Here is a 12,956-nt window from a genome sequence, read left to right on the forward strand (position 1 = left end):
AGAAGGACGAATCAAGTAGCGAGCTACTTGTTTAGCTTCTCTACCTCTAGCTTTTTGTTGAACTTTGTTCGAAGCCGACATGAGTAGCGATAGACTTAACATCTTCTACGGGTCTCCCCTGTGGTCTATGCTTTACTAAAAGACACGATTTCATGAATTAATACATCGTTAGACGTTTGACTCAATGTATGATGTACGACGCAAATACGTACCATAAAATTCGGGCGCACGTGAAATTATCTCGGGAATCTTTTCATTTCCACCACGAGGAAGAACGAAATAATGATGCCATTTCGACAATCTCGGCTGGAGCTCGTTTTTCTCTTAACGAGAAACACACCTTCGTTATCCACAGGATGAAATGCTAACAAACGGACATTGCCTTTTATTTTGATAATCCTTTTTTAACTCATCTGCACAAAAAATCTTTAACGCTTGAGTAATCTCTCCAATACGATATAATTAGAACCATAATTGAAAATTTCTTATTTGAGGCCGTAATTCATTAAGATTTATTTGTAAAATTGTGTGAAAGTCTAACATTTATTATGTCTTATGCCTGATTGATGTATTTTATTATGAAATTCTTAATTTCCGATTATTCTCAATTAAGATTAAAGATTCAGTAATTAAAAAATATATTAAAGTGAAAAAATGTGTTTGACTTTTAAAACAATTTAAAGAAATTAAAGTATCTTGGATTGAAAAAAAATAAAAGCATAAGTATTACGATCAATGCTCGTTGGATTAGAAGCAAAAAGGCAAGGAAGTTGTAAATCGTTTTCTTGTTTTTTGCCAGAAAAGCTTACTCACCAAAGCAAGCGGCCTCAAGAACTGATTAAAAGCCCTTTGAAAAGTTCCTTGATTAAAAAGTCCTCAAATACGGGACACGAGTTATTGAACACGAAAGTTTCCTTACGAAAATGAAAATTTTCATCTCTTTAAAATATAGATTTATATTATTAATGTCTGTCATTTATATGATTTATCACTTATTGTTAATTCACTTTTTTAAACTTTAATTTCTTCTTAATTTAACAATCTAATTTTAAATATTTTTTATCGACAATTTTTATCGATTAAAATCAATCATATTTGTTTTAATTTATTTTCATTAAAAGCACTAGAAGTATTTTTATTATAGATTGGTCTAAATTGAAAATATCCAATAAAGTATTAGATGTACAAGTATGACTTTACGGATTTTTTGATAAAAAAAACGCATTAATTATAACGTATTGACATAACATAAAAATCATTTTTACTTTATTCAAAGTATGCTCCATATGAAGCCACAACCTTGGTCCATCTTTTAGACAATAAACGGATTTTACGTTGGTAGAAGTCTGGATGTTTTGAAGCGATCCAGTTATCAAGCCAATTTTTGATTTCTTCATAAGAGGCTTTCCATGCTCTTTATCATCCAAATCAAAATTATTACTTCTGAATCGTTTAAACCATTTTTCACACATGCTTACCGATGGAGCATGTTCTTTGTAAGCTTCCACAGGCAAACGACGACTTTTAGTTGCACTTTTTTTTTAGAAAAAAATAATGAAGTAAAACTTCCTGCAAATGGCGTTTTTCCGATATAAAATTTGACATTCTCAATGCGATAAAAATAATAGTTATTTACACTTTAGTCAAATGAAATGTACTACGTTTTAAAACTGCGTATACACCTTTTAAGTACATGTATTGCCAACTTCAAATAATTTTTTTTTATTTATTAGAAATAAAGGAGGCACATGCGCTTTGAACCACGGCCAGACGGCCATCTAGCTCTAGAATACATAATTTGTGCTTACCTTACACTAGTTACACACTTCAAATAATACCAGCAGTATAACTATACCACCATCTATTGAAAATCCATAGTCATATTTGTACACCTAATAATATTTATTAAAAATTATAACGATAATTTATCAATCTCGAAGTTATAGAAACTGTTTTTTTTTTTAGCACAATGAAAAGCTTTATTCTACTTTGATCATACAAGTATTGTATTTAAATATAACTGGAAAAAGACAAGGGGTCTAAAAAGAGACAAGAATAAATATTCAAATAAAATACTCGAACTGTGTACCAAGTGAAAGGCTTTAAAGTACTTTAGTGGAACAAAAGCGTATAATTGATGCAAACTCCCAAGCGGAAAAGTTTGCTGCGAGGGTAAAAGCGGATGGCCGAATCTGTCTGATTTGTAGAACTGTTGAAAATGGAACAAACGGCGCGTGCCAAGTTTTCTTTTATACGTTGAAATAAAATTAAAGAGCAACGTTTGTGAGTCTCGAAACAACGTTAAGCCGGTCATTGACACGAATACATAGCAGCGACTGAAACCATGAATGTGATTTTAGAAATTTGTCTAATGCTGCAGCACTCATGGAAATCAACTCTGTGCCACTTGTCCGATCTTTGATGTAAGATGGAAACAGATCAAAGAGATCTTGCCTAACGAGAATTTGCTGCCTCCATTAGCGCAATAGCTAACCCAGGAGGCTTTAGGAATAAACATTTGCCGGTTAAAAAGGGAATACCATTAGTGTGTCGATAGCGAGTACTTTGCGATGCGCGGCGGCTCGAAAACACTTTGCGACACACGTAATGCCTGTAACAGGTCGCCGCCTTCGGATATTTACAGAACGATAATTCGCAAAGAACTTACTTTTGCAAGCGAAAACGCATCAATGACTACCGTCGCGTCCTGGGAGAAGAAGTTGCGATCCGAAAAACTTTCATAATGGAACGGGGGTTCTACAACTAACAAAAGTATATAAAGCACTAGCTCGATAAATAAGCACGACCAGAATTCTCTAACTCGTACAATAAATTCTGCGCTGTTACGAATATCTCCATCGCGTTTCATGCTTGCCCGGAGTTCACTTTCGACTTATCTCTTAATTAATTAAAAGTTATAGTGGGTACATTTCTACCGACTGTCTGCAATCTATGTCATAACGCCTTGCAGTACACACCAATGATCATCAGAAATATTTTAACATTTATACAGATACTTAGAAAACGGAAAAAATACATAGTATAAACCGCATTATAATCTATTCTATTCTCATCTGTTTAAGATTACAGGAAGATACTATTGTTGTTTTGACTATTCTTACTTTCTCGAGTATTTTTGTATAGAAATTTGTGCACGCACCATCTGGATCTATTTGTAAATCTCAGCTTACACCGATGTAAGTATAATCTTTCAGATTTACAATAATACTTCGTGTATTGACTTTAGATTAAGATGAATGCTAGAGATATCTCGTGATGATACGCATTTATCAATTACCTCACGATTGCTCGACTAATATCAGTAAGATTAAACGCGGCGGTCATGTCCACCGCAAGAATCAGACGCAAATCGCGCGAATTATCATTGAAGCTCAAATCCACGCGTCAACAAACGGTTACGTTCGCTAATATTGACGTAGCGTTAATTCTCCAAACCGTGATCTATTATTCCATTAAACAAGATTTCACTCGGGGGAGCGTTTAGAAGCGTGCACAATAATTTCTGACTTGTTCAGTTGCGAGGCACTCTCGCCGCATAAAAGCCCACGAACTTTTCCACGGTGTGCGACCTCCAGTGAATACCTACTGACGCTACCAGGTTAGCTCTCGTAAAACTTTTTCTGAAGCTCGAGTTTAAATTGAAAGTGAGCTCTAAGCGCAAGTAAAATCGTCCTTCACATCGGACGAATTTCCCGAGTGGGCACAAAGATAATTCCAAAAATAAGCGTGTCAACGATCCGTACCGACATTAAATAGGATTTCGGTTGCGAAAATCTAGGACTGGAGACGTTAAAGTTAGCTGGAATTCTAAACGTCGAAACTTTCGGCGCGCATAGCTCACCGGAACAGCAACATTCAGCTTTCGTGTTCTCTGGAGAATTTAATTGTGTGGAATAACAATTTATTCGTTTATCGTGCCGAGCGAAATATATCGGAAAAAAAGAGGAATAACAGAATATTTTAAACTTTTATTCCAGAGAACGGAAAACAAATTTCCGTTCACTAAATGAAACTTGTCTGGCATTTGTAATGCACGCAATGTGATTATCTGGATAAATAATAGTTTCATTGTAATTACGGCTTTTATTAAAAACGCGTAAATTGTAAAATTACTAGTAATTGAGTAAAATGGGATTTTAATCTACATAAGTTTCTTTCAGCAATAGCAAATTCCAAAATCTAAAAACTTTGAAAAATCACGAATGTTATAAAATGGAATACGATTATATATACGATCGCATATTTCTAATTTTTCCAAATTAGATCAGCATACTCTATTAATAAGTAAAGAATTTCATGGCTTTATTAAATGCACAATCTGTTTGACTAAAAAGATACATTTTCATGCATTTCATGAATTTTTAATATTTATGGTTAAGATTTAATATTTATGTAATAATGTCCAATGTTAAATTAAATATATTAAAAATTAAACGTACAATATAATATTCAATTAAATGTACGACCTGCCCAACTAACCGACATATTTTTGACGTAATTAATAAATATTTAATAAATATGGGTTTCAAGATTATTAATATTTATGTTAATGTCATGAATTTACTTTGTTACGTAGACTGTTACATTGCATTTCTTATCTAATTTAATATTAATTTCTTTATTTCACTCTCTAGAATTTATGCCAAAATAATTTAAATATTGTGAATTCTTAACATGAGTAAAATAATTGTTAAATCATCAAACGTCATATAGCATTCGTAAAATGTAGTAATTGTTAAATAGCATAGCCAGATAAATGCTACATATTTGCAAGAATTGAGTTCTTTTATCAGTTCTGTCATTATACAGTAACGCTTCTATTCTAGATAGATGAACGAAAAAAATAAAGAATGTTTTCCATTAACGCAGTCAGTAATTTGAAGTTTATTTAATCCATTGGATTTAATACAAATAATAATTGTGCTATCGAAGTTGTTGCTGATTGCTTCAAAATCGAAATTTTGGCGAGTCTATTTAAAGTTTTTCGTAAAACTGATGTAAACAACATCTGATATTTATATTTTCAAACAAAAAGCATGAAATTGCGGATAAATATTAAATATGAACATATATATTTTAGTTAAAATTAAAAATAGTGCGAAAAAGATACATGTCGTTTAAAAGTTGTGTAATTTGTATTTCCATTTTTGTTTTCTTGTATGAAATTTAATTTGTACTTTATCGCGTCGTACAAACCATGGAACGTGTAAATATTTTATTCGTACTTTGCTATCATTCGTCACGCTATCAGCAGTATAGCCATGTCTAACCATGTCATGTTTGATTGAACATTAATTATAACTCGTTTAGATTACATCGAGGAAACGCATAAGCAATATACATATGTCGATATACATAATTCTTTTGCATCCACTTCGTTGGGTTATCTCATCATGACTCGTCAACCATGAGATTTTGTCGAGGTAATCTCGTGTTTCTCTTTCCGTGTTGCCATGGTACTCAGTACAGACGAGACTTTAACAGTCCAATTAACTGAGCGGCGGGAATCAATCAGGTTAACGATCGGAAAGAAATGCGTTTTCCTGGACTCCGCAAATCTCTCGTGTATTTAATCAGCACGCGCAGTCCGAGTAGTTGCGCGTTATGCAATTCTCGAACGGATAAGAGTGTTATGCGAGCTAACACGAGCTTAACTCGTTCGTTCGTTATGGAATATAACGTAAGGTGTTAATTTTCTCGAAGGAAAGATGTCTTACGCAATCTGAACTCGTTAACATTCTGTCGTCCATTAAACTTACCTTCTTCTCTATTTCAAACTTTGAAAGTACGTTTGAAAATGAAAAGTTTGCACCGAGAAGTATGGTATAATCCATGCAATAATACAGTTCTTGCGTGTACACATTCATATCGCAAATTGGAGAGAAAATCACGGTACACATAATGTTTATTCATCATCAATTTGTTGTTAAATAATGATTTCAATTGTAAATTATCACCTATTATTAGATACAAAGCATTTAGCATTTTTTATTTTAATTTAAAACAGTTTCTTTATTTCTTTCCTATTCATAAATTTAAAAATAGAGTTTCATTAATTTTTCTTTAATATATAAAGCTTGAATCTTTTTTGCAAAAAAAAACCTTTGTTTTCTGCAAACACATTTTTGCAAAGAAAAATAATAGAATTCCATATTAAGTATCCTTTAAAATGTTATTAAAATGAATTTTGTATAAAAATAAACCGAAGAACGAAGCTTTTATCTATTTTTTTTTATCTATTTGTGTTTTCGAACATTAATTTATTATATAGCGCTTTAATTTTCAAACATAATTGAGGAACATCAACACTTCGAAAGTTTGGACATTAAAACGAGCAACTGTAATCTTGTTTGAAGTTCCAATGTTTACATTGAAGAAAACTGACGCGATGTCTATCGATCAGAATAATTTTGAATTTACTCCGTGGACACGTCACTGCCAGGAGTTCGCCGCGAAAATCGAGGTGTCAACGACATACATTGCCGTTACGAACTACGCGGAATTAGCGGCGCAGCGTCAGCAATTTTCCGTTCCGTACTTTTCTCACGACTCGCGGTATGTTCCTCATTTTCGCTGCGTTCAGTGGTGTAAATTTATCGTTCGTGCAGCGCAGCACAGCGCGACGTCGAGCTCCTCACTAGCGAGCACCGATGGCACCCCGCGTGGCTCCGAAATTGTTTTGCACTTTGAAAAGCGTGCGATATCGCGTACGTCCAAGAGATCTGATACGTTGCACCAAACCGCAAGCCGCTGCGTTGCATGTGCCAGAGCAAACACCATGCGAAGCGCAAGTATTTTTTGTGCAACGCAACTTTCAATGAGTTAGTGGCAAATATATCCATGTACGCGTTGTAGCAATCTGTGTCCGCATATTTCGGACGAAATATTGCATCGGTATTTTTAATTTAGCACTTTATTCGCATCTGTTTTTTTATTGTTAGATCAATCAATAATTTGCATTATTTCTTGCAAATCTTAAACCGTAAATCGCTCTAATCGCTCAATATCAAAAATTGTTTTTTTTTTCCAAATTTCAATTATGTACATATTTATCGATTTTATGATGTTAAATGAATATATTGAAACTATCAGATATAATATTAAAAGTTGAAGTAAATACTGAAAAAGAAGAGTTTAATTTTTAAGATATTAAAATATTTTATTTTTGTCTCTTAAAATTAAACGCTTCTTTTCTTAGTGAAAAGGAGAGGGAAATAAAAAAAAAAAGAAATTGACTCAAAAATATTACGAATTATATCATTATATATTACTGATTATTATAAATGGAAGAAATGGCTTCAGCAGAAAGCTTTTTCATTGTAAAAAATATAAAATAGGCTTTATGATAAAAACTCAGTAAATTCAACGATGTCAATGCTACGCCAGGTAAAATTCATTCTCAGGTTGGACTACGTGTACGTTTCCATATGCACATCAGTAGACACATGAAAATCTTATTTTCTCTGTTGAGTTTCTCTGTGTTATTCACGTTGGCAGCCGACTTTTAGGTGCATGATAAACGAAGTTTTCTACATGCGAACAAAGTTTCTCATTCCAAATACATCACACGCGTATTTATGTATGTGGTAAAGATGGACATAGAGTCGTTAGTTGAAGACTGCAATATTAATCGGATGTTTTTCTTCCAGGAGGACTTGGAACCTCGCGAGGATGCGGGACCGGCTCTCGTGGTACATGGTCTTCTTGATTCTGCCGACAATCCTTTTGGCCAGGTCGCTCGATAAAGGTGAGCAAAGAATAAGGATCTTTTTTCTTCTTGAAATAAAAATTAATATTTCGCAGATGATACCTACTCTTATTTTGAACATATATAAAATAATTGAAATTCACGGAAAAAACGGTTTTATTAAAATACCTAAAAATTTAGTTAGACTTGAAAATAATTTTGTTTGAACCATAAAAATAATTGTAGGACGCTTAAACTAGTTGCAAGAACGTTAAAACTTTTTGCAGCATTGTTACCAACGTTTAAGCATTTTACATAATTATTTTGATGGTCCAACAAAATTATTTTCAGATTTGGCGTTTGTAAATACTTCGGCAAAATTGTTTTTTTTCTACTTTTTGTGATATAAATACGAACATTTGCTTGTTTATTTATTACGCCTATTGTTTGCAAGAGAAAGCAAATTACATTGACATACCTTAATACGTCCAATATATTTTTCATTTAATCATTCAAAATATGTATGAAGATAACAATCGCATAAAATATTTTTCACATCATTAAGCTGCGTTAAAATGAAATTTGAACATAAAATATATAATTATATTGAGTAAAATAGAATTACAAGCTCGTTTTATCGTTGCTATTGTCGACGTCATTAATATCTTTGTTATGCAAGGAAGATGAGAAATACCAATAATAATGAACATGTATATGTAATTTAAATGAGATAAGATATATATTTCATCATGAGAGCGGCATGATAAAACGTGGAGACATAGAACTTGATAAATTCCTAGGGGCGTTGTACTATTAAAAAGGAGATGGCCCTTTTTATGTATTGAACGATGCATTATAATAGCTCGACTGCGGTTCATAAAGGGAGCCTTTTAAATTTTGTGGAATTATAGAATGCCGCTTATATATATAGATATATATAGATATATCGGGTGAATAAAGCTTTCACTTTCAATTGACGCGGAAATCCGCGAAAATACCTATCTTTTCAACGTCCATCATAGAGACATCAATAATACTGCTTTTCCGAATATAGCATAATTACAGTAATTTATAAGAAATTTTTATGTTTATTTTCAAATTAATGCTTTTTACGCTTTTATAAATATATCAAGGAAAATTGGAAAAAGTCAGTAAGAAGATATTTCCTCGCGCGAGCGTAGTGCTCTTAACGTAAAAGCTTCTTAACGTTAATCGCAGGTGAAATTTGAATGAGTTAGTTCGAAAAGTTTCGCTCGAAAAGTTAACACTTGAATTTACATTTCGCGATACAAGTCGCATTAGGACGTATTACGTTCATAAAGTATTAATCGCATCTAAGAGAAGCAATATCGCGAGCAATCTTCTAATAATTACTTCCTTGCCAATTATACCGAGGTAGAGTGCAAATGTATATTATTTTATATCGCGTTCTAATGCATTAATGCTTAAACTTGAAACGCCAATTTATTTTTTTCCAATCTTTGATATCAAACGTTTAGCGTGCATATAATTATTTTAATTTAACATTCATTCACCGACATTACAGCGCAATAAATGCATTTTTATTCACGGTACAGTTAAAGCAAACTAAAATTCACGTTAAAGAAGAAAGTAGAACAAAAAAGGAGACAACGATATGTGAATATTTAATTTTTATTTATTCTTTGATAAATTGTGATAAAAATGAGGTTAATTGTTCACATATCAAAAGATGTAAAAAATTCTATATTAACCATTATTTTCGGTAAAAACTTCTGATAAATGAGATTAATTATTCGCATATCAGAGATGTAAAAAAATTTATTAATTATTATATTCAGTAAAAACGTATTGCATTTCTCAATTCTCTAACAACTCTATTAGTTTAAAACATTAATATAAATATTTTTTATATTTTGGTTATATTCAGGCTGTAGACTTGCAAAATTATCTAAATGCAATCTCCGAGAACTACATCGTGTTATATATAGAACTAAAGCATGCAATAAATATTTTTCTACAAAGACATCTGGTTTATCTCTGAAAATATACATTAACAATAAGACGCACTGAATAAATGGTGCTAGATAATTCTTTACGCATGATGAATGTGCTTACACTCAAAAGAAGGCCTGTAGAAAATAAGAGAGCCCACATGAAGATGTGCCGGCATGCTTGTCCCGGATAATCCTGGAAAACACTTGTAGATAGAAAGCGAAATAGAAAACCCTCAGCTAAAAATTTTATTCTCTCCCGTTTACTTCTCTAGGAAAAATAACTTGCCGTGCGGTGGTAGGCGGATATATATTCGTCTTGAGAGAAATCCTTTTTAGCGCGCGAAACCATCTTGCTGGTTTACCCGTTTGCGCATATGCCCGTGTGCATATCAAACATCGAATTTCCAAGCGAAACGGAGAAGCAAAAATACGAAAATGAAAATGTCGTGTATAAAAAATTGAAGCTAAAATAAGTCACAGGCCAACGCTTGCTTGAAATGTTAAATATCCATAACTCAACGTACCTACTTTAAATTTTTACAGAAACTAGAACACACTATACTTTGTAGAAACTAACACAAAATTATATCGAATCAATGGTAGTTTTGTTATTTTAATTAATAAATCTGAAAATAATTTTTTTGGAATATCGAAATACTTATGTACAGCGCTCAAGTTGATTGCTAGAATGTCAAAACTTTTTGTAGTACTACTTTTGCTTGAATTACCCATATAATTATTTTGATAGTATGGTAAAATAACGTATAGTGATATAATCATATATATGAAATGAATGATTTTACTGAAATACACTGTCAAAAATGTTTGTGAATTTACAGTACAATTTACGTTACAATCAAAATGTGTAGTAAATTTACAAATCATGTAACGTTTCGCTTCATAATATTTGCAAATTTACAATAGAAATTTGCTGTGAATTTACAAATCTGGCGCGCCACGCATGCGCATTAAAGATTTGCGTATGTTTCACCACAAAATGTTTGCAATTTCACAACGTAGCTTTTCAAATTTACAGTACATTTTTGTTGAATGAAAAACTTTCAACACTTGAAAATTTACAACAGAAGTTTCTTATATAGTGTATCTAAAAATTCAGCTAAATGCAGATTTTAAAATAATTTTATTGGACCATCAAAATAATTGTGTAGGTAACTCAAGCAAAATGAGTAATACTGCAAAAAATTTTATTCTACACTGAAAAAAAGATTGGCTGCTGCAGCAAATTAGATGGTAAAATATAGCATAGCATTTTTAATTGGTTGTATCAGTCAATTTTTGGTTGCGTTAGCCTATCCGCAATGTTAGTATAGGATTTCGATAGGCTAACAACCAAAAATTGACTGATACAACCAATTAAAAATGCTATGCCATATTTTACCATCTAATTTACTGCAGCAGCTAATCTTTTTTTTCATTGTAGCAATCAACTTGAGTATTCCGCACAATAGTCCAATATAATTATTTTCAGATCTGTATCTAACTTTTTAGATACTTTTTAGAACTTCAGTAAAACTGTACTTTCCGTGTACACATCCGTAAACGGCACTTGGAATTTTGTTAGTTGAAACTTTTTACAGACAAAAAATGCGGGACAAAGAAGAGAAAACACAGATATGCACGCGTATCGAAGCGTTTAACAGACACCTGTTATACATAAACGTGACGAAAGTGCTTCTAATTAAAATTCTTGGCATTACTCGGTGAATTTTCAAGTGCAACAAGAATCGCTCGTTTATTCGAACTCACGCATGCATGCTTGTACACACGTACAACCATCGTGCGAGCCATTAGCAGTGAGAGAAAGGGGAAGTCTGGAAGCGTATGAGAAAGCTCGACAGTGAAAATATGGAAATACGTGGAAGATGTGATACGTGTGCAAAAATAGCGTGATGCATTTTCCAGTCTACTGCTCGTTAAGTTACGGTATCTGAAGTGAGATTTTCATCAATGCGCCGCGTTGAAGCTATGTCAGAAAAGGAAAAGTGGATGCAGACTCGCTTGATCAGCCGCTAGTGATGAGGGAAAGAAACACCGACGGGATATGATAAAAAAAACCATGTGCGACAGTAATACGGAGCAAATATGCTCAAACGTGTAAAAAAACAGTCCTTCGGTTAGTTAACGAATGGTAAAAACAAAGCAAGAGGAAATACGAAAGATTCGTAAAAATGATGAAGGATGTTTTCATGAAGAGAAGAAAATGTACGTGGTTTTGAATATTTATATTAGATATAGTGATAGCGCCATGCATGCCACATAGTCATAAAAACGACAGAAATAAATTTAGAAAGTACACCATTTCTGGTTCTTCTATCTCTTTCTTTATTCAGACGTTTTGTGTACAAAAATTTTTATTAATGTATATTGTCATGTGTATTCTCACAGATGGAGAAAAGAGAATATAAAAATGTATAGTATTTTTTAAAGATGTTTTAGAATGTCGCGGTAGTTATCCATTTAAAAACATTTTTTGCAAAGAAGAAAAAGAGAAAGGAGGAAAGAACGAAGAAAAACTACTCTCATAACCGTAGATAACGAATTATTAAGCTTTGTGTATTTTGTCCCAAATTATTGTTCTTTATCCATGCAGGCAAAAATGCATCAAGTTCATGAATGTATGAGAAAAGACAGAAACGTGCTTTTAAACGCAACACGAAAATATTGTTGTTCAAATAACACACGAATGCAGATAGTATCGTTATACTGTTAGACCAGAGTTGTTAGTGGTCAGAGAAAACCGGGAAAACTGGGAAAAGTTATGAAATTAAAAAATGTATTAATCTAAGATAAAATTAAATTACTGCAACACTAATTCTAAATTTAAACTTCATTTCTTTAAAAATATTAAACAAAATATTTTTAATTAGTTCAGGAAGAAGGATTATAAATATTTTTTATGATTTTTTAATTTTATAGTGAATAATTAGAAAGCCATTAACAGATAAAGTTAAAAAGAAAAACCATAATATCTTATTTTTGCAGAATCAAGATATATGTTAATGACATTTTATAAATTATTCACAGTATAGTAATATTATAAAAAGTTATACAAAATATTTACATCTTTTAGTGCATTTTTTAAACGCGGAAGGATTTATTGCGAGAGATGTTTTCAAAATTATGTAGTTTCAAGATAAAAATTTCTAATTAAGTTGATATAATTATAGAATATAGTATTTTGAGAAGGTTAAATCTTAATAAGCAATTAATGTACAAAAACACACACACACACACACACACACACACACACA

General features: G+C 32.2%; 1 protein-coding gene across 4 annotated transcripts in view; it reads left to right on the forward strand.

The window, feature by feature from the left end:
* dpr12 (defective proboscis extension response 12) overlaps positions 1 to 12,956 on the forward strand; it is a 214,707-nt gene that overhangs the window by 63,386 nt on the left and 138,365 nt on the right. For all 4 annotated transcript variants that reach the window (XM_018448518.1, XM_018448516.1, XM_018448515.1 and 1 more), the window contains one exon: positions 7,671 to 7,768. In XM_018448518.1, coding sequence (XP_018304020.1) covers positions 7,693 to 7,768 — 76 coding nt within the window. In that variant the 5' untranslated portion in view covers positions 7,671 to 7,692. The remainder of the gene's footprint in view (positions 1 to 7,670; positions 7,769 to 12,956) is intronic.

Source organism: Mycetomoellerius zeteki, unplaced genomic scaffold, assembly GCF_001594055.1.
Source record: "Mycetomoellerius zeteki isolate Tzet28-1 unplaced genomic scaffold, Tzet1.0 scaffold221, whole genome shotgun sequence".
Classification (NCBI taxonomy): domain Eukaryota; kingdom Metazoa; phylum Arthropoda; class Insecta; order Hymenoptera; family Formicidae; genus Mycetomoellerius; species Mycetomoellerius zeteki.